The sequence below is a fragment of the Balaenoptera borealis genome (genome assembly GCF_965194805.1).
Source record: "Balaenoptera borealis genome assembly, chromosome: 1".
NCBI lineage: Eukaryota > Metazoa > Chordata > Mammalia > Artiodactyla > Balaenopteridae > Balaenoptera > Balaenoptera borealis.
This window is the reverse complement of record NC_138860.1, coordinates 157,827,623-157,850,241: the sequence shown is the minus strand read 5'-3', so window position 1 is coordinate 157,850,241 and position 22,619 is coordinate 157,827,623. Positions and strand designations below refer to the sequence as shown.

The 22,619-nt window shown below is 50.3% G+C and overlaps 1 protein-coding gene across 15 annotated transcripts in view; it reads right to left on the bottom strand.

Moving 5' to 3' along the window:
- Nucleotides 1-22,619, bottom strand: part of ERI3 (ERI1 exoribonuclease family member 3) — a 128,173-nt gene that overhangs the window by 54,126 nt on the left and 51,428 nt on the right. For 13 of the 15 annotated variants that reach the window (XM_082365508.1, XM_082365512.1, XM_082365505.1 and 10 more), the window contains one exon: nt 6,843-6,915. The exons of the other annotated variants lie outside the window; for them this stretch is intronic. In XM_082365508.1, coding sequence (XP_082221634.1) covers nt 6,843-6,915 — 73 coding nt within the window. The remainder of the gene's footprint in view (nt 1-6,842; nt 6,916-22,619) is intronic. 15 annotated transcript variants of the gene reach the window in all.

The window sequence follows — 22,619 nt, the reverse complement described above, 5'->3', positions numbered from 1 at the left end:
ATCTTGGCAACCACTGTCTTGACAATATCTTCAACTCCTTTGTTCCTTTCATCACGCCCCTTGGGAAAATCTCTACTGTGTATGAATCTAAATGTCTGCTTTCTGCATGCCCACAGCCAGGCAGCTGAGCTTTGCTAAAGGAAAGCCACACGACTGAACAGAGAGGTTCCACTGTGAATTAATGTCACCAACATCAACTGGACCCGCACCACTGCCTAGAAATCCGACTATACTTCTCAAGTAAGCTCATATTGCTATTCTTTACTAAAACTACAGCAATCCTTTTCCACTTTCTGCAAACCTTCCCAGCCCTCCCCTATTAGTTATCAGCAAATGACTGATCTACTTCACAGAGAAAAACAAAAGCCTCGTATGGGAACTACTACTTGTCATCACCAAGTGCACAAGCCTACCTGCATCTGTCTGCATCCATCTTCCTCTCCTTACCCCATAATGACAGAAGAGGGGACCGTCCTCCTGAAGACAGCCAGTGTCAAGAACCTGAGTTTTCCATACCATCTCCTGTCACCTTCTCAGAGACCTCTCTCACTCCTATATTTCGACACTTCCTTGTCTAATATACAAACGAGCACGTATATCTTTCACCTTAAAACACAAAACCTGCCTCAACTACACAGCTGCCCCACCACAGCCCTTACCCTTTCTCTCTCCTTCAAAACCACATTTCTGAAAAAGTTTAAATTTCTCTGTCTCCTCATTTACTCCCCAATTCACTCCAACTTGGCTCCTATCCCTATCATGCCATCAAGAGGTTTTACCAGAGTCACCAAGGTCCCTGAGCCCAGGTCTGGCACTCATATTTCAGTCTTTACGTTATGTGGCTCCCTCTGAGCAGACCAGTCCTTTTCTTTGGAAGACACTCTTGGTGTCTATGGCATCACACTCTCCTGGTCTACCTCTTCTTCTACCATTTTTTTTTACCCTCTCTTTTTTACTGTTTACTCTCTTGAGCACAGAGTCAGGCAAAACTAAATTTAAGTTCTAGCTCTGCCATGTACCAAAGTAAGACACTGAGCAAATTTCATCATCACCCTGTGCCTCAGTTTTCTCAACCTTAAAATGCAAAAAATAATAGTAACTACTGTGCAGGGCTGTGAAGATTAGATAATGCGTTAGATAATGAGTGCAGTGTCTGGCACAGCACTGTCCAATGCAAACATAACGTGAGCCACATAAGCAATTTATGAATTGAATGCCCAGCTCAAGTAAAAAAGAAACAGATGAAATTAATTTTAAGAATATGTTTTATTTAATTTGGTATATCCAAAGATTACCATCTCAATAGGGACTCAGTATAAAAAAATTATTAATGAGGTATTTTGTATTTTTTCATATTAAGTGTGTAATTTACACTTATGACACATCTCAATTGAGATGTTAAATCTTCATCAGAGATACCTTATCTGTATTGAGACTTTAAACAATTAACAGTTGAAAATGCAGATTTACCAATCCAGTGTGTTCTAAATATACTGAAAAGTTCTTCTTGTAAGTTTTTAACTTACATTTAAATTAATTAAAATTAAATAAAATTTAGAATTTGTTCGTCAGTCATATCAGCTACATTTCAAGCACTCTATTGCTACAGGTGGCTAGTGGCAACTATATTGGACACAACAGGTGTAGCACACTAAATGCAATCATTAAATAAGAAATATTACTATTACTACTAGTGACCACTCCTCCTCCTTCTCTAGTTCTGACTCTTCCTCCTCTATGTATCAAACATTGGTGTTTCCCAGTGTTCTGTCCTAGGCTCTCTTTTCTTCTCATCTTATTCACTCCATTCCCATGGCTTCAATTATCATTCACATACCAATAATGCCCCCTAATCTGTATCTCTTATCCTGACCTTATCCCTGAGCCCCAGACCTATATATTCAAATACGTTCTCAACAGCTTCACAAGAATGTCTCAAAGGCATCTAAACTCAACATGTCCCACACTGAATTCACCTTCTCTTCCAATCCCCAAACTTCTCCTCCTTCTATTATCTCAGTAAATGCATTCCAACTCTCCCAGTTGCTCACATCATAAACCTTGGGAGTCATGATGGTCTCCGCCTTCATCCTCAACCCTCACAGCCAATCAGTCACCATTTCCCATCTATTGTACAGTCAATTCTGCTGTAACACTCATTTTGAAAGAGCAAATTTGTTCCAGCGCAACTGAAGTATTAGGGAACGATTTAGCATAACGCACATTGTGCATTTGTGTGAGACTTTGTCCTTAAGCAGTACAAGATAAACACAGGAAGTTACACCCAGCTGAACAGAGCTGTGTACGAATAAACAAAATGACACATGCGCACACCTCAAACATATACCAGCTACCTGGATCACCACATGTGCTACAAGACACAACCATCTGATTACAATCTCTGATTTCAGAGAATTCTCTTTCCGCCACTTTACAATAACTCACAAGCTACAACCCTTCTCATGCCCATTTCCACAAGCAAACTTCAAGTTTTTTTCAAGGTAAAATGCCATATTTATCGTAGCATTTATGTATTTCTTAACCATTTAATACATGTAAAATCATGCTACCCATAATTTTTATTTTATTAGATTCCCAACTTTTCTCATGTGTCGCTGATGAAGTTTCTGAGTACTGTGCACCTAACCCCATTTTTATTGCACAACTTTCCATAGCACGGTGATCTGGGGGGAGGTATATGTTGCATCACAGCAGACTGACTGTACCATTTAACACTCCAGATTCAGTCCATTTCTCTGCATTTCCACTGCTAACAATTTAATCCCGGTAGCTATCATCTTTCACTTGGAATGGTCCAATTCTCTGGTTCTCAACCAGGGACGGTACCTCCCCACTCCTGCACCATCCAGGCCACCGGAAAAGTATGTGTCTGTCGAGGGGGAGGTGGCATTTTTAGTTGTCACAGTGACTTGGAGAGGTGCACTACTGGCTTCAATGAACAGGGACTGGGGATGCTGCGAGTTCAGTGATGTTGCCCATGTGATGATGTGCCCCATCCCAACATGCCAACTATAGCCCCATTAAGAAAAACCAGTACTGGTCCCCTATATCTACTCCTAGCTCTCTCTACACTGCAGCCAGAGAGACTTTTTTCAAAATGCAAATCAGATGATGCTCTCCTATGTTCAATACCTTTTAATTGCTTCCCCTCACCCTAAGGATAAAGATCAAAATCTAAAGTCTGGTCTACAGACTCCCCTCCAGTTTCATCTTATGTCAGCCTTCTCTCTTCCCCACTGTCACTGTGCTTCAGGTAGTCATTCATTCAACAAATAATGATTAAACATCTACTGTGTGCCAGGAACTATCCAAAGTGATGAAGACAGAAGAGTAAACAGAAGAGACAAAAGTTCTTTGGCCTTCATGGAACTTACATTCTAGTTTCATGACGCTGCCAGGCTTCTCTTCACCCCAGGGCCTTGCCACTTGTGGTTTTCTGCTTAGCCAATTCCTGCTCATCCCCCAGGTCTCAGCTTAGACTCCCTTCCTTCCTCCACCCCACTAAGTCAGGTCCCCTTGTGATGTGATTCCATGACTCTGAACTTTTTAGTGTTACAACACAATTGAAATTGTTTGTTTAACATCCATCTCTTCTGTTATATCCCCAGGGCCCAGCACAGTACCTGGAACACAGAAGGTGCTCAAAAATATTTTGCTTATTGATGCAGATGTGTATGTTTATATATGTGCATGTACCCTTACATTTTATGAATATGTATATATAAACACATATGTGTCTGTGTATATTTTCAGATATTTCTGCAGATGAATATGTGTATACACATATATGCAAGTATGGATACATACATACAATTTTGGGTATGCTCGCTTAAGTGTATTCATTCACATGAGTACATGTGTATATTTGTGTGTGTGTGTGTGTGTGTGTGTGTGTGTGTGTGTGTACACTCTTCTGGCCCCTCAGTGACAGCTCTGACCTCCTGGAGGCTGCTGGAAGCAGGGCCCCAAGTCCTCTCTAGGCTGACAGTTCAATAAGAGTATAGATCATTCAATGACATTCCAAATGTCAGCAAACACCGGCTTGCTCCTCTCTGCTACAGGGAAAGTAGGTGGAGACAGGCGACGTGGAAACCTGGCCCTAGAAAAGTTGTCCTTCCCTGACGCAGCCCACACCGCCTCTGGACAGGAGAGGGCAGCTGAAAGATAACATTCTGCCTCTTCTCAGACTGGAGGCCTTAGTCAGTCAGTGCAGACTGTGACCTCAGTCCCAGGTGCTCACTCAGCACGTCTAGGCGGCCAAGCAGACCAGGACACTCCCCATTCTTTTCATGGGGCAAAGCCCTGCTGGGGGGTTGAGGAGAGGAGAGGAAGGGAAGGGGGTAGGACAAAGTAAGATCAAGGATGGGAGAGGAGTCTGCAGACAGCCAGGGCCTGGGTCCCACCTGGGGACAGAAGGCAGGAGTGAGGCTTTTACATGGTACTCCCACAACCCTGGCAATGGCCTCTCCGGCTTAGCTTTCATCATTGCTCTTTTTAAGGGTGCAGGAATCTTTGTGCAGCCTGCACTAAGTCATGCAGTATAAAGATCAGAAAGATTGCCATGTGCCTGGACCTCTGGGGCCCTGCAGCCTCCCTGTCTTGCATGGCTGCTGGCAAGGACTGGAGTTCGGTCATCTTTCCTTCTGGACCCTTAAGCACAGCTGGAACACGATGTGGCTGTAGGGCAGAGAGGAAGGGGTGAGACCCCTGGTTTTTCTTAGACCTGCTCAGTCGACCTCCCAAGAGGCGATGACGGAGTCCTCAGTTTCCCCTGGTACCCACTCTCCGCTCCATGGCTCAGCACAGTCTGGCAGACACGCAAGCTGAGCAGGCTCGGCAGCAGCCTCCACTGCCAGCAGCACCCAGGTAGTCCCGAGTAGCAATGTTATCACACGGCTCGGCTGCTTTCCCGCCTCTCTGCCAAGGAAGCTAGAGGCAGGGAGTCATCCATACACCAAAAAGTCTAGTGAACTTCACAGAGCAATTGTTCATGGTCAGCGCCTGCCTCGCTTGGTGGGGCCTTCACATTGCATTTGCCGAGGCCAGCAAGCAGCCTCAGATGCACTCTGACAGCTGGCACGCCGTCTTCCAGGAGCACAGGCCTGGCCACACCCGCACGCGTAGCCCTGCCAAGGCCCGCGTGAGAGGGCCTCTCTGGAGCCAGCTCTCAGAGATCAGCCAGCCAGCCAGCAATCGTTCACTGAGCACACACTCTGCACCTAGCCTTGATCTGGCCACCGGGGACACAGAGAGGAGCCAGACTCAGTCTTTGTGCTTCGGATGGACACGTCTGCAAGGAAACACACGGACTCAGTTTCAACCCTCAAAGATCACTGATATCCAGAGTGTCAAGGAGCCTCAAGGCAAGAGTTCGACTGCAAAGCTTCTCAGTGGAGATGAGACCTGAGCTGAATCGTCAAGGAGAGGGAATAAGCCCGATGAAGATGACTGGGGGCGCTTCAGAGGGAAGGCCATAGGCCAAGGCCTGAAGGCAGGACAGAGCCTGGCCTCCTCAGCCAAAGCTGGGAGGTAGTAAGCAGCTGTTGTTCAGCTGCAAGGGAGATCATCGGGAGAGGTGGGGAGGGGTCAAAGCACAGACAAGCCAGAGGGCAAAGGACCCGTACACCAGGGAAAAGCAAAGGAGTTCACAAACACTGTCACAGAGAGTGGCCACCCTGAGACGTATGGAATAAAGTCCAAGGTCATTGTCTTCCATTGCTCCTCCAAATGCTCACTTAGCTCCAGCCCTCACACACACCAAAGGCATGCTGCTCCCCCTGCCCCGAAGTCCCCTCTCCTCCTCAGATCCAAATCCCACCTCCCTTGAATGCCCAGTTCAAGACCCAAATCCCCATGATACCAGCCTGAGCCTCCAACGACCTCTCCCTTTTCTGAGCCCCCTGGGAGCCACTACTCTGACCTCTGGTGTGTTCTCCCTTTTCTGAGCTTCCTGGGAGTCGCTGAACGGCATGGGGTTCCTGTGGCTGCCCCAGGTCGGTTGCCCTTACATCACAGGGATTAATAGGAGTCAGTCTCCCTAGCGGCCTGGGCCTCCTAGAGCCAGGATCCTATCAGAGCAGGGGTCTGCAGAGTCTATTCCTGCACCTCCCTTCTTGTGCTTACCTAGGAAGGACAGCACATACTAGGAAAGTACAGTTTTCTGGGTGATTCATTCTCTGCCAGGCCCACTTTCCTAGCTACACAGGGTCCCTCCTGGCCAACAGCCTCAGCGCCCACTCCCCAGGTGCTTAGTGCTACATGAATGCCAGTCTCTTCCCCCATGCTCAAAGGGAAGTGGGCTCTAGTGTCCACAGCCCTTCTCACATGAGCAAGCTCGGCTGGGGCTAGACAGGACCAAAGCCCGCCTGAACCAACTCTGCCTCCCAACCCGAAGGAGTTACCAGGGCCAGTCAGGAGGCTCAGAGGCCACACTCATGATCACTCATGATACTTTCCCAGAGGCTCAGCTAGGACCACCTCCCTCCCAGAGGCAATGCAGCTCAGCCCAGAGGTGGAGCACCAAGCAAGAACCTGGAAACTACCCTTAATCGGGACTTCTCTGCACATCTGGGTTAACACCAAGGAGGGCAGTGTCAAACTCCACCCAGCAGCCTGGTCCCCCAAGCAGCTCCCCACTCCCAGAAATAACCACAACTTTCCAGCACACATTAGCTAGGGAAGGGTATTAAGAAAAGAGAAGAAAAGAAAAGAGATGAGAACAACAAGATGAAAACAGCAATGAGAAAAGAAAGCAAGAGAGGGGGGTGGTCTGAGGCAAAGGAGAACCAGAGGAAGCATGGAGCGGGACTCAGACACAGTACCTTTTTCAGATTAATCCACTGCTTGAAGTAATCTGCCACTGGCAAGCCCAAGTACTGGCACTGGCCCGGGAGCCTGAAGAAAGGGAGGAGAGAACAAGTTGAGCACCCATGTCCCAGGTACGGAGTCTTAAAACAGGAAATCCAATAGAGTCTATAAGACAAAGTGACCTCAAAGGCTAACCCACTAGCCATGGGTCCTACCCCACCCAAGAAAGGCACCCCACCTCCAGCGCTCTGGACACTGGGCTCCAGATGCAGCCCTCAGATCCAACTGTGAGAACCTGGAGACTCTATTCAAAATGATATCAGCTGCACTGCTTTCTGATGGCCTACAACACACTAAGTGTCTTACTTACATTCTCACGTTAATTCAGAGAGATGCTGTGAGGTGGGTAGATCTGTATATATTATAGATGAGGAAAAGATTCAGAGGGGTTACCTAAGATTCCACAGGTAAAACATGATAGTGCCAAGAACTGAACCTAGGTCTGTCTCACTCCAAAGCCTATGTTCTTTCCAGTGCACCAGGATGTTGTCGTCATCTTGTTACACAGAGAGGCAGAGATGTAAGACAGGAGGAGAGAGAGGAAGAGCATGTGATTTAGAGTTAGTTGGGCAGGGGCTTCAGCTCACATTTAAGTCTCAAGCAATAGGCTTTCTGTGATAGAGAAGAGACCATACAGAGGGCTAAAAAGAAGTCAGAATCTAAACCAAGAACCTGTTCTTGTTTTTTCTTTAAATTATAATTTATAAATTATCTCCCCTTCCAGCTGATGATGCCATTTCGCCCACACAAATCCATTCAGCCAAACACTTACTGTTGTTTTACAATAACCGTCAGTCACTTAGGCCTCAAAAAGTAAGACTTAACACCTGCACATAAGGGGCTCACAGTTTGTTCAATGGATGGATAATAAAAGAAATAGATAAAAAGCCTTAAGTTGGGACTTCCCTGGTGGCGCAGTGGTTAAGAATCCACCTGCCAATGCAGGGGACACAGGTTCGAGCCCTGGTCCGGGAAGATCCCACATGCCACGGAGCAGCTAAGCCCACGTGCCACAACTACTGAGTCTGCGCTCTACAGCCCGTGAGCCACAACTACTGAAGCCTGCGCGCCTTGAGCCCGTGCTCCGCAACAAGAGAAGCCACCGCAGTGAGAAGCCCGTGCACCATAACGAAGAGTAGCCCCCGCTCGCCACAACTAGAGAAAGCCCACACGCAGCAACGAAGACCCAAGGCAGCCAAAAATAAATACTTTAAAAAAAGCCTTAAGTTGCAGTATTGGGGTACATGGAAGGATGGTGGAAGATACTAGAAATATCAGCTGGGGAAGATCATGGAGTTTTCTTGCTAAGAGGAGCTTGGCCACAGGCAATAGAGAGCCTCAGAAGAGTTGTGATTTACAAAGATTGTTCTGGGGGCGACAAAAACAATACACTAAAAAAGCCAAGTAGTAGCCAGGAGACTAGACAGTAGCCGAAGAGACAGCGAGCCAGCGAGCCAGCAACAGAAAAAGATATAAAGGAAGCCTTGGTGACCAAATGGGACGTGGGGCCCAATGAGAGAAAGCAGTAGAACCCAATTCAGAGGTGTGTGGCTTGGCTCGCTTCATGCTACTCACTGAGACAGATACAAAGACAAAGTTAGGGGCGCAGAGAGCATATCTAATAGATGAAGCGGACCAGCATTTAGTCAATTTCATTATTGTTTTTAAATTTTCTTCATACAGTGTCTCCCTAAACCAGGGTACACTGCTCCCACTGCCTCGCCCCTACCTCCCCACCGGATGAAGGCATGAGTTTGGGAATGCAGTTTTAGATATACACCTGACGTGTGCTAAGTGCTCAACATCTATTGAGTCTGAGATGCCTAGGAGACATTTGGCAGTGGGAACGATGTCTAAGAGGCAGATGGACATCCAGTTTTAAAGACAGGTCGGGACTGGAGATATAAATTGCTAAGTCATTAATGTAATTTAAGTAAAATTAAAGCCATGAGAGTAGACGAGATCACCTGGGAAGACTGTGGAATGAGATGAGCAGAGGGCCCAGGCTAATGTCTCATAAGTTTTGTTGAGCTAAAATGAAACCAGGCCACCCCCACCAGACCATCACCACAGACAAGGAACTCACTACTACACACAGCAGTCAGCTCTAATTTTAGACTCCTTCAATTCTCAGAACATCCTTCCTTAATACTAAACTAAAATCTGTCCCTTGTAACTTCTACCCATGAGTCTGAGAAATGTCTTTAGAAACTACAGAGAATGAGACTTCTATCTCTTCCTTGCAGAACCCTCCCAAGATCTGAGAGCCTAGGGAGCTTCCTCAGAGTTCCCTTCTCCAGGTCGCACAGCCTCAGCTCCTTCGAGAATTCTGTAGGAGATAATGTACCATGAGTCGGGACTCACCCAACCCACCGCCATGTCCAGAGGGCAAGGCTCCTGGACCTTTTTCAGGGTATCAGATAGCCAAGGTCACACATGCTCTTTGGACCCCACTTCACATCACCTGTGGTCAACCTAAATGATGATGAAAGCAGGTTTACCCTTTCCGGAATATTTATAACTGATTTTTGAGCTTAAAAAGCAGGTCATTAGTGTCAAATGCCAGAGTGGTCAAGCAAGATGGAGCTGAGAAAAACCCAATGAATTTGGCATCGGTGGGCTGGTGGGGACAGAAGGCAGCAGGCGATGTGTTGAAGAGTGAGAAGAGATAAGAAAGTGGAGATCACAAGCACAAACTCCTTTTTTAAGAGGCTTGGCAAAAAGAATCCAGTCGAAATGACTTGTTTCTACCCTAGAAAGTGTTAGGGCAGTCAGCCTTCCATCCATTACTCTTCAATTATTTGACAGACACTAGTTGGAAGTCAGTGCCCATGTTTCAGGTGGTAGAGTTAAGGATTTACTTTTCTAAGACCTGAGACACCTTTCCAAGGGAAGGTTCCTCTCAACACCCAGGTGGCACAGTGACACTAACTACAACCAGTCAATTTCCTGGGAGGGAAATTCTGGCTGGGGCCAAGATGATGAAGGGGTATCCAGGTAGGATGTCCCCATGTGGGAACCAAGGACCAAGGTTATAAGGAAATGAGGCAAGATTTTGAAAGATGAAAAGTAGCTTTAGGAACTAGAATGTGGTTGCCTAAGAAGCAGAACTGTAATGTCTGGATAATTTTCTTATTCCCTTCAATTTTTCTTTCATGTTCCTTATCCTTGGTATTTGTGAAATGCTTGCTCAGGTCAGCTATTTTTGAAAAATCATATTAAGACCTGTGAGTGAAGGGGGCCACCAGAAGCAGCAGAATCTACAAAGGAGCAGGTTAGGGGACTGGCCAGCAAAAGGCAAGGGTCCTGGGTCACCTATCATACCCTCCCTTAGCCAAGCCCAGCACCCTCTGATTCTTTTAGTTGACACAGGCCAGGAGTGCTTTTGGCTGGCTGGTCCTGGGAGAGGGAAGGCTCCCTCTTCAGCAGGATTTCAAAGGCAGATGTCAGCTGTAGGCTTCTCTACCCAGGTAGGAAGTGTCTAGCTCAGTAGGATCCTGCCTGTTTCTCTTGGTGGAGGACCTATACCAGAGTGGTCACACTGAGGACAGACTAGACAGATTGTCAGGCTGGAGACTCAGCTTCAGATACGGCTCAGCAGCATCCAGAGTGCTGCCTGGGCCCCCTGGCTGACTGAAACAGAGGGAGGCGCGACCATCATTCTCACTCGGGGCCCTGGTCACTTGCAGGTACACATGCTGTTTGCAGACTCACAGGCATTCAGGTTGTTGAGTCCTCCAGCTAATGGGAGGTCCTAGCTATGTGACTTCAAGACACAAGCAGTACAGTTATAGCAGGACCCAGGCCCATCTTCACAAGAGACACAGAGCCATATGCCAGAACTTGAACTCCCAGGTGCCTCGTGGGAAGACAGTTACACATTTCTATGACAGAACCCTAGCCCAGCTTAGAGAGCACCAACAGAAACCCTGTGAGGAAGGTAGGTTAGAGTAGTTGTCACCCCTTCATAAAAGAGGAAACTGATGCCCAGAGAAGAAAAAGGATTTGCTTAATCAGACAACAAGCCAAGGGCAGAACTAGAAATGGGATCTAAGTCTTCTGACTACACAAGGCATCAATCATATAGATGCAGTCTTTGCAGTCCCTGGGAAGGCAAGGTCTGGGGCTTTAGAGGGGCAGGCAGCATGGTGGTCAGTGCTCAAGGTCACACCTGGGTCCACGGTTCTTAGGAGCCTAAGGCTAGGGTCAGTGGGTACCTGTGGGTACATGGTTCCACCAGTTTGGAAAAGAAAAAGGCAAAAGTCACCCTGGCACAAAGGGCCTGAATGCTGTGAGTTCCTACCAGATACTGATCCCAGGAAAAGAGCCACTGGCAGTGGGCCCTGGACTAGCCTACGGGCATGAACGTGCAGGCAGGTTTATGGTGCCCAGGTCTCCAGGCAGCTGGGATCACTGGGCACAGAGCTCCTCAACTGCCCAAACATCATCTGGCCATGCTTATTACTGCTGCCCAATGAAATTTTATGCACCAAGTCCACAGGTGTGATTTCCCCTTCTTTATGAGGGTCCGAATGACATCACTGATGGCCAATAGAAAAGAGCCAATTATGTCCAGGCCGTAAAAAGGAATGGGATTTTTTTTCAACCAAATCAAAACTTCCTTCAGCTTCGTGAATGCAAGGGGCCCTCTTTAAGGAAGCCCCCCCACCACCACCAACCCCAGTCCTGCCTGTGGGCTCTAAACTAAGGGATATGATTGCTTTCCAAATACTATGGGGCCTAGGGCCAGAGAGGGGCTCTGCCTTTGGCATTTACCATGTGGCCCTGCTCTTATCACACTGGCCCTTTAGGGTCATCAGAACCCACTGTGAAACCCTCTTGCTGATGCTTGACTGGCTCCCTGCTGCTCCATCCAGAGGGGCGTTAGAAAAGATATTACTCCTGCTAAATAACAAAAAGAAAGCAAAGAAAGCCCTCTCCTACTTAGAAAGAAGAGAACAGTATGGGAGGAATAGGGGTGTAAGAAACAGGCCCCCGCCCATACAGCACAGAGCAAAAGGAGCCCCTCATCCAGCCCTACCACCTGCAGCCCAGCACTTGGGCTAGGTCCAGACAGCCCTGATGGCAAACAGGTGTGACCAGCTCAGCACCAGCCAAGGCAGGGGACTAGCTCATTAAGGGAACGTCACCCTTGCTAATGGGTATGGGCGGGACGAAGCCACTGTTAGCAAGAGCTCAGCTTTGAAGACTGGGTGAAGCAGAGCTGGGGGACCCTGCTAGAACTACTAGGCTTGAGTCGATGGGGCCAGCAGCATCCATGGAGGTCTGACAAACAGACTGGCAGACACCAAGAGCCAGGACCAGCAGGAGAGCAGGCACCCGTTCTGGCAGAGGTCATGGACACTCTTCCTTCTGTGCTTTTTTCTCTGCAAGTCTTAGCGACAACTCTAAATTGCGGAGATGCAGGTCACTCTCAAGCCCTTAAAGAGGAGAAAGTCAGCTGAATCGGAGGCCAAATTTGATCCCTCTCTGCCTCTCTGGAAAAGCTGTGGGACCCAGATCTTGGAGTGATGTAGGCTGTCAGTCCTGGTACTCAAAAGCACGTACTGCTCACCTGCAAGGGCAAACTATTTTGTCCCACCTGATATGCAGAAAATGGGGAGTGTTGAGGTGCAGAGGCAAAGAGCAGGGAGAAAGGCCCTGTCTTCTTCAAAGTCACCTTGGAGCACGGAGGCATGGAAGGCCCAGCCTGGGGAAGACGGAAGCAGCAGACCCAGCCGACCAGGCAGATGGGAGCTCCTGCCGAGGGGTCACCTATGAGGGGGGTTGGACTTGTTTCCATGAGGGGCTCCACACTTGCTCATTCTGATACAAACCTTCCCAAAGAATGCTGTCACTGGCTGTCCTGCATCTCAGAACCACCACATCTCCTAGGCTTGTCTCCAACTCCCAGGGCTGAGCCTCAGGAAAGGTCCCCTTCCCCTGGGTCCCAGTCTGGGAGTCCTACTAGTCAGAGCCTCCCCAGTCAGCATGACGTGATTCTGCATCCAGCTCCGGCAGGCTACCCCAGCCGAGGCAGCACTTAGCTGGGGACGCAGCTCTTTGTCTCTCCTATTTCCGTTCCCCTACCCAGAGGAGATAAACAGACCCTGGGTGATAAACGGCCCGCCTTTCATGATCACTTTTCCTCAAGTTGAGGAGAGTAGCTGGTGATGGATGGGCTGGAATTTGGTTATCAGGAAGGGCTGTCAGCCAGAGGTGCCTATCTCCTCCCCCACTACGCAGGGCATCATTACGCTGTGGCATCGAGGTAAAATATGAGCAAGGGGAGGGAAGGAAGGAAGAGGGGAAGGCTGGGCTTCTACACGGAGCCAACTGAGCTACAATGAGAGCAGGCACGGGGCTGGGACGTTAGTTATCTGCCTGTGACACCTTTTATCTCTGCACAAATTGGTCCTTCCACCTCCACTGCATCCTCTTATACAAACACAGGCAGGCACAATGTGTCACCACTGCAATCACGTAGCAATTTAACCCGAATTAGTGAGGGGGTCAAACAAGGAAATAGGGGTTTCTCATTTCAACAGGTTCCTTAGTCTCTGCTCTGAACCACCACACTATGGGGAGGAGGGTGGAGAGAGGCAGACTCATAATTGAATTCACTCACTTGGCCACTGCTGATGTATAAAAAATTAATGCTCAAGTCTCGTACTTATCAAAGCCAGTCAGTTTCCATCTCACCTGCAAGACGCACCATGGCAGGAGATACAGCCTGGTTGCCCCCGGCGGGCCGAACACTCAGTGCTTTCCACCAGGGCAGGGCTGGCAAGGACAGGAAGGGAGAGAAAGGCACTGCCCTGCACCAGCAACCCCTACTAGAAGCCTACAGGATAGTGTGTAGGGTGTGGGGGAAGGATGAGGGCAATGGGTGTTACAGGAGGTGAGCACATCAAAGATGATCCTGGACAGTTCAAGAATACACTTCAGTCTACAGAGAGAAAAGGCATTCTGGCTCCACCCTCCACCAGGAGATGGCCAGTAACCCCTCTCTGTCCCACAGACACACATACACAGACACAGCTGTGCTGAAATTGAGGAAGCCAATGGGAGCACTGACAGCACTGACAAGGCTAAAAGAGCAGGGAGTGGAGGAGTCAGGTCTGTTCCCAAATCACTTCCCCCATGCAGACCCTGGAGCTAGAACAGCCCCTGATGGGGGTGGGGGGAAGGAGAGCACAGTAGAAGCCCCACCAGGCACATGGCTCTGCTGCACTAAAAGACAACCTGGTCAAGTGAACATGTGTCCTTGGGCAAGTTACATCACCTCCATGCCCTGCTCTGTGAAGGTTAAACGAGCCGGCCAAGGGAAACATATTTTATAAATAAGCACTTATAGAAGGGATTCTGGCTGTAAGGAGGTCAGCTGAGACCAAACCTGCCTTTGCAGATGCTTCCAGGCCACCTGCATTGAGAAGACAGTGCCTTGGTCAGGAAAAGAATTCTAGAGAAGTTTCCTGGGGATGACAGAGTAGGGAGGTCCCAGAACCATTCAACAGTTGCCAAAATGAATTCCAAGAAGCTTGGGGGCGAGGGGAGGAGCTGTGGATAGAGAAGCACCTTGGTACTCACTCTCCAAATCCAAAAAATCAGCACGCAAACAGGAGGGAACAAAAGCCAAGGCCCCAGTCTGAGACACAAAGTGGGAGAACTTTCTACCTGAATTGATACCACGGGTATCACTGAGACCCAGGACCCTCAAGGAGTAGAGGCCAATCAAACCTGATTCCTATACTCAGGGAGCCTTCAGGACTACCTAGAAGATAACCACAGCATGAACTATAATGATCGCTCCAGGAGAGAGTACAGCAAAAGGGTCATCTCATTCCTGGGGATGGGAGGGCAATGCTGAGGAGCACTTACAGAGACTGAGCTTCAATTCCCTTTGCTATCTCACACACACACACACACACACACACTCCCCCTCTCTCTCTCTCTCTCTCTCTCTCTCTCTCTCTCCCCCTCTCCCTCTCTCTCTCTCTCTCTCTCCCCCTCCTTCCCTCTCTCTGTCCCTGCACTCTCCTCCTGCCCACAGCCTTGGGAGAACGCACTGCCGACTTCTCAGCCCATTTTGCCCCCACACTTGCCCCTATCCTCTGGGACGGCTGCAGGTTACAATTCCAACCACCGGCTTCAGAAAGATGATACACTTGCTGGAGCCTGCAAAGGGTCAGGAGAGAGTACTGTTTGAAATACCAGCGTGACAGCTGGCTCCTTGTCTGTCTCTTCCTCCCCCATCCCCCTCCCCAAACTTGTCATGGTACAAGAAGTCTATAAGCAGCCCATCAGCTTTAAATATCAGTGTGCGTGAAGCAGGAGCACGAGAGCGAGGGAGCGGGAAGCAGACAGCGAGCGCCTCTGTCGCCACTGCCTGTCAGGGAACACTAATGAATTTCACCACCAGCAGCCATGCCTCAGATGGGGGTGAGGTGGGGGTGGGGAGTTTTCTAGGGAGAACACTCACAGTATTAAAACATCTCTTCCCAAAGCCCTGTTAATAAATGTCACTGCAGAGCCAAGAACTACGCCCCGCCACTAGGACTCAAGGCAAGGGAGGGGTTGGGACGAGCCCTGAGGTCCTCCCAAACAGGAAGGGGAGTGCAAGTATGAGGCTGGAGGGAGCCAGCTGAGCCCCCCAATTAAGAGGGTGACCACTATCACCCGTGCTCATTTCATAATGAGATGAGCCTTGGGATGCTTGGTTGAGAGGACAAGGAGGACAAGAAGGAAAGGCCTCGCGCTGGGAGAGAGTACCAGCGGTACCGCCCCAGCCAGACTCACTCCCCGCCCCACTTCCCATCAACTTCAGCCAGCTCACTACACTTGAGGCCCCAGGTACCAGGGGCTCCAGGCCATCTTTCCAGATCTAGGGGAGGTGGGGTGAGGAAACTCAGGCACCAGTCCCAACAGGAAGCTACTTCCCCAACAGATGTCAGAAGCCAGAGCTTATTATACTCTCCATTTCACAGATGAGGAAATGGAGGCTGAGAGTGGTAATGTGACTTTCCCAAGGCCCTACAACTAGTAGGTAGTGGAGCCAGGACTCAAACCCAGGTCTCTTTCAATCCTAAAGGTCCTGTTCTTTCCACAATACCACACAGCTTCTCTGAGGAGGGGCTGATCACCTCACTGGCTCCTGTGTGTCCTCTATTGCCAGGCCCTGCCCTGCCCCTCCACCCCCTCCCACTGGTACACATGCACCTCCGGCCTGGCATGGGCCACAGCTGCCACGTAGCACAGGGCTGGGCCTCAGGCCAGGGTGAACCCAGCCTGGCAGAGAAAGCCCTGGGCCTGAGCCAGGCCGTCACCCGGGAGTCTCCACAGCCCAGAGGGCATGGCTGCAGGCACAAGCCTTCCCTCGGGTGCTCTCCGCACAGCTCTGATCAGCATGTCTGATCTGGCAGCGACCTGCTGTGCAGGGGGCAAATGACATTTAATTTCCTCTTGGTTTCCCTATGGTACAGACGAAAGGCCGTCACCTGCGTCTGGGTCTGGCAGCACAGCTGGAGGTGTTCCCAGACATGCTGCTCTGGAGAGTTCCCAAACAGAAACCAGAACACAAGCGGGTGCAGAGGGACTCCCCGTAGGCCAAGCTGCCCGTACTCGCAGAGAAAACCAACCTCAAATCCCCATCGGCAAGCAGATGCTTGAAGCCTCCAAAAGGCACCGTATATGTACAGAGCACCTCCCTGCTCCACCGCTTTGTGGCCCACCTGCCACCTATCTCTACTCCCATTTCTCCCACACGGAGCCCACAGAAATAACCACACAAAGCACACAAGAGCCACAAACACCCTGGGGAACAGTCTAACATGCACCTCCCCCGTGCCACAAAATCAAATACTGTGTATCTCGCCAGCCCGCCTCTGGTGAAACAATAAGACAAGTGCCTCTTCGGAGTTCCTCCCGCTGCAATTCTTCCAGGGAAAGGGCACAGTGCCCCACCTGTTGTGGCTGCGAAAAGTGCTGGAGCGGCCACCAGGACCGGCCAGCCCTCTTTCCCAGGCGGAATGGCAGAGGCCCCAGCAGGCAGCAGGGAGGAGGGTCCGGGGAGGAGGGTGAGCAGGTGACAGGAGGTTTCCAGGGTACCCTGGTCAGTGTCTTGGCTGGTGAGCTATTCTCTTTTTGGCTCAGGCACTCCGTAGCAGTTTGAGTGGTCTCTAAGATACCTCATTCATTCCCCACCAGAGTCTCCACCTGGCCTATGGCCATCTTGACCCTTTGCCTGGGCTGCCTTTGTGTGGCCTACAATGCCCTCTGGAGGCTCTGCGGAGAGCATCCTGCAAGCATTCGGGATCTGGGATGCGGTCTGACCTCTGCTTCCAGGACACAGCTGTTCCCCTGACCCCTGGCTGATCTCCTCTGCCCTAATCCCAGCTCCTCCCCTGACCCCTTCAGGAGGTGTAACACCTAGCCTACACAGTCACACTTCTGGTGGGCATTTTAAACTGTGCTCCATGGAGCTCTAGGGTTCTAGGAGGGACGTCGGGCTACTTTGTGGACTGGGGGAGGAGGAGGGAGAATGGGCAGGGCCTTGCCCCAGCTTCAACCAGAAGAGCTCAGCTTTTATGTTTTGTAATATTGGGCTTTCTTTAACATTTTATTTTTTTAAAGTTTCCTGCTAAAAATACTACCCATTCAGTCTCTCTACTATGCTGCTCTGGGTTCTCATGGCATTCGTTCTGTATCTTCTTTGCAGTGTTTCATGCTCTACTGTACTTATTACTTAGCTTGCAATTAGTTTTGCACGTGCTGCTCCTTCTGCCCTGATCACCTGGCAGTCCCCACAGTCCCCAGCACAGTACTTACTGGGCCCCGAGCAACTCTCAACAGGGGCTAACTTCAAGCTCCTGCTGGAATATTCTTCCAGGATACACAGTGGTTAGTGCCTTCGATGGCAGTTTCCAATGGTATTTCTCGGAAGAGAAGAGCTGAAGTGGGTGGTAACTGACATTTACAGGGAGGTCCTAGTGAAGACGTGTGGCACGTGCCACTCTTAAATCACCAAATGCAGCACACCTGCTACCATCATCAATCATCTAAATCAACCTCCGGGGGACCAAGAAGACTTTTGCATCTGGCCAATCTCTGAGCAAAATGCAGTATATTCCAACAGGAAATACCACTCACTAGACGTTTCTAAACCATGAATGTGGGACCATGGGAACATAGGATGATGCTCCTCAGCCAAGTACTCAAGGGTCTGTCCCCTTGCAGAGGAGTCACGAGTCCCACAGTTCTGCTTATCCGACTGGAGATGGGGGAAGCCCCTTGGCCCGTCAACCAGACCTGCCGTCTGGGCCTCCTTCTCCAGCCAGCTTTGGGGAGGTGGCAGCAGGGGGGCAGGGGACTGTGCTCCTCCTAGCTAAAGCCGCTTGTTAATAGGCCCTAGATTCCCTTATCCCCGGGGAAAGGGAGGTAGCAATGAGCCCTCTCCCTCCCTCCACACACCCCCACCCCACAGATGCCTCCCAGCAGGGCCAGGGAGGGGAGCCATTAGTGTGTGCCTCAGCAGACAATGGGGAGGAGAAGCCTCCAGAGCAAAGGACAACTGCAGCAATTAGAATGCAGGGAGGTTCAGAAGCTATTTAACTGGGTGACCCTGAGGTCGCTGCATCTGACTCCCATCCCTGGATAAATATTGTATGAGAGGGGAGGGGGGCAAGCGAGGGAGCCATCGGAGCGCTGCCCCTCCTTCCACTCCTTTCCCCACCCAACCCGGCTGCCTCCAGACACACACACCAAGAACCTTATTTACAGCCCTGACAGTCAGAGCACTCACTCTGCTAACCAAGAGGGAATGGACAGAGTCGACTCACCCAAAACTGACTCTGGCAATCGAGGAAGAATCCAGGGCTGTCGGGGAAGGGAGCTGAGCCAACACTGAAACGCAAGGCTTCCCCCAGATTCTGGGTCCAGCTGGCACAAATACTCTCTATCACCCCAAAACCACCAGCAGGCGAAGCTGGTCCCAACTGGCAGCGAGTAAATCAAAAATGGACCATCCTTCCACCTTTTGGGGGTCCTGTAACGGAAAAACTCCTGGATCTTACCACTACCCAGGTGTTCCTTAGCAAAGACAGGAGTCCTAGCTACCTGCCCAGAGGAAGCGGGAAGAGCCACATGCCACTTACCCAGCAGGTCCCTTAGCTGACCTAGTGGGGAAAGGCCACGAGCAGGAAAGTCAGACAGAGCAGCAAGGGGTCAGGGTGGGGGAAGAAGAGGAGAGCGTCTGAGCACAGGCTGCTCCTCAGCCCCCTCGTGCCGCTCCTCCAGCCCTGCTCTAATGCACCCTGACATGCCTCTGAAGACAGAGAGCTGTTTGCAGTCAGCACCGTGATTTGTTAGTAATTATTTCCATGGTGTCACATTGCTGTCACTCTGTTAACAAAGAGACAGGCTGCCTCGGGCTGCCTGCAAGAAAGAATCGCAGAGAAAAAGGCCTGTCAGGCTCCCGGGATTCTCTGGGCTGGCTGGCTTTCTTCCCCAAACCAACATCCTTGCAGGCTTTGGAAGAAACAGTTTTACAGAACTATCAAGTCTGAGGCGTGTCACCCATTAGCCAGGGACACTGAGAATTTACCCCACCCGCTCACAGGTGCCCTTCCCAAAGGGCGACAGAACTAAGCCCCCAGAGCCCACAGATCATTCAGGCACGGGCCACTATGCCAGCTGCAGCCTTAAGTTCCCTGGCCTTCACCTTCCAAGACCCCTGTTTCCTGACCCTTCCTGCTCACTGGGGTGTTCACAGCCTCTCATGTGCTCTTAGGAGCCTGAGGATAGAAACCTATTTCAGAAGCAGCCGCCCCACTGGCATGGATGGTGGTTAGGGAGTATACGATGGCAGGGCATCTTCCCTCCTTGAATCTGCCAATCACCGTTCAAGACCAAAGCTGCTCAGGTACCAACACCTCTGTAGCCCCCAGGTGCCTGAGCACCTGTGAGGAGATCCTCTCTGAGCTGCCTGGATCAGGACAGAATCCGCACTAGGAGAGCTGGTGGTTTGCTTTAGCACAAAGTAATGTCTCCATTACCCTGGCTGGGAATTAGAGGACAGATTGGCAAGCGCTGACAAAACAGAGGTCACTCACCTTACAGGCATGGAAAGTTGGAGATTAATTCTCTCCTCTCACAGAGGGAATCAGACTCCTGGATAGTGGAAGAAAGCACCAATCTTGAAAAACCCTTTCACTGCCAAGCAGCAGCAGCAGAGAAGGGAGACGAAAGCCCTGGAGAGGCCCTGTCAAGGTGGCAAGAGCCACTGCCACCAAGCTCCTACAAAATCCCAGGAGACAGAGGAGCCTAGGCAAGACTAAGATTCTTCTGGTATCAGGGTCCAAAAGACAGAGGGCAGGGCTGGCTGCATGCACTGAAATGTAAACCCCATGAAGACAGGATATTTTGGAAGTTTTATCTCTTTGTTCACTGCTAAATCCTCAATACCTGGAACAGTGTAAAACATATAACGGGCATTCAATAAACATCTGCTGAAAGAATAAATAAAATGGGTCACTAGGGCTCAAAGGCCACTTCCACAGGCCTGGGGTCAGTCTCTCTCTATCACAGGGGTTTAGAAAAGAGGGAGGCCAGTGCAGATTCCACAAGAGACAGGGAAGACCACATGTCTGAAGGACTGGAATTAGATTTTAAAGGATGAGGGAAATTAGGACAAGCTGATAGGTCTAGGGAGATGCTCGTATCAGATTGAACATTCACATACTTATTCGACAAACATAAACTGAAAGACTAAAGAAGGTATGTAGTCCAACAGAAAGGGAACAGATAAACTGCAGTACAGTAATACAGTGGAGTCCTACCCAGCAATAAAAAGGCTGAACTACTGATACATACAACAACACGGATGAATCTCTCATATGCTATGTTGAGCAAAGGAAGTCCGACTCACAAGAGTACATCTCGTTTGATTCCATTTATACGAAAGTCAGTAAGAGGCAAATGATCCAAAAGTAGCAGAAGTCAGAGTAGTGGTTACCTGGCAGAAGGAGGGCATTACTGACTGGGAAAGGGCACAAGGGAACTTTCTGGGATGACGGAAAAGGTTCTTCGTCTTGATCTGGGTGGTGACTACACAGGTGTATACTTGTATAACAATATATTGAGCTGTCCATTTCTCGTTTGTATACTGTATGCACCCTACTGTACCTATTTCATACCTCCATTTCTAAAAAGATAAATTTTTTTTTAAAAAGCTGGGTCTCAAAAGTCACACAAAGAATGTTAAAAAAAAAAACACAAAAATATCTCACCCAAAGGAAAATATTTTCCAGCATCAACAGTGGCTCTTTCTCCCTGGAGTTCAGGACACAAACCCTCCAGAGGAAAGAGAAGCCCAAACAAATGGCCAAGGCCTGGGAAGGTCCAAAAATGTTCAAAACACAAAGCAGTGCAGCCCGAGTCTTAGGAGGAGGACATCATGAGCTGGCGGGAGGCCGCATGCGGCCTCTACTCCAGACCACATGAGCTCCAGGGAAGCAGAGCTGGTGCCCCTGGTCAAGCCGTGCCCTGCTGGTTCTGAGGCTCTCTGAAGCAGCCTGTCAGATTCTCCCATGCAGCGTAGAACCAGACTTCCAGACACTGCCCAGAAGAGCCACAAACATAAAACCAATCTGTCTTCCTGACAAGCCAGTCGGAGACTGGCTGAGCTACCCCGACTCTGGGCGATGGTCAAGGTCCGAGTGCCTACAGCCCCTCCTGCCAGCAAGGAAGAGGCAGTAAGAGCCTCATGGATGGTCAAGGGGCACTCCACCTGTCAGACCGGGGACCAGAAACCAGGCGGCAACACTCACCTCAGGACCAATTAAGCAGTAAAGAGCCATCTAGTCAGCAGCTCCGCAGCAGGCCAAAGCAGGAGGCTGCCACCACCATAAACATCTCAACGCCTGGTCAGTCACTACATAAACATCTCCATCTTTTATCAGGGTTTTAACTGAGCAAAACTTCCATTCCAGGGATTCCTATAATCACTAAAGCGCTTTAGACCCTCTGACACCTTCCAGGGGGTGAGGAGATGAGGCTGCCACTGGGGCCCCACCCTTCAGCCTAGAAATGCCCAGAAAGTGGAACACCAGAGGCTCTGTCTGCCTGTGACGGGCCGTGCTCGCAGACCCGACGACAGGACTTCTCTCTCCCCGAGTGCCCCTGCAGGCCCAAGGTCCTTCCAGGGCACACCAGCTTCCGTGGACTCAGGCTTTGAAGGAAGGCCTCAGGCTGTGCCACCCACTGACCTGCAGCTCCAGGACCACATGCAGAAGGGCGGGAAGGGAGCGCAGACCGGGAGCCGGGAGCCAGGAGCCTGCTCGGGCTCCAAAGAAGCCTGCTCCTGCCCTGAGGCCTGCCCAAAGGAAATGGATAATCCCCAGCCAAGCCTGCCATCAGGCGCCCCTTTCCTGCCAGGTCCAGGCCCCAGGACAGGTGCAGGAAGGGGCCCTCCTGCATCTGCGAGGAGGCTGGCCCCAGAGGCCGTGAGCCCTCAGGTGGAGGCGGGGCACCCCTCGCTCCTCCGCGCCCAGGAACTCGGGGCCCAAGGAGCTGTCAGGCTAACGAGGCTACCCCACCACCGCTCCATCTGAGCGTGGCAGGCTGCGCCGCACCACTGGCTTCAGGTGGCTCTCCTTTAATTAATGGCATCCCAGGCTCTGCAGGGAGCTTCACCCCACAATGAATGGCCCTCTCTCATTAGAGGCAGGCCTGCC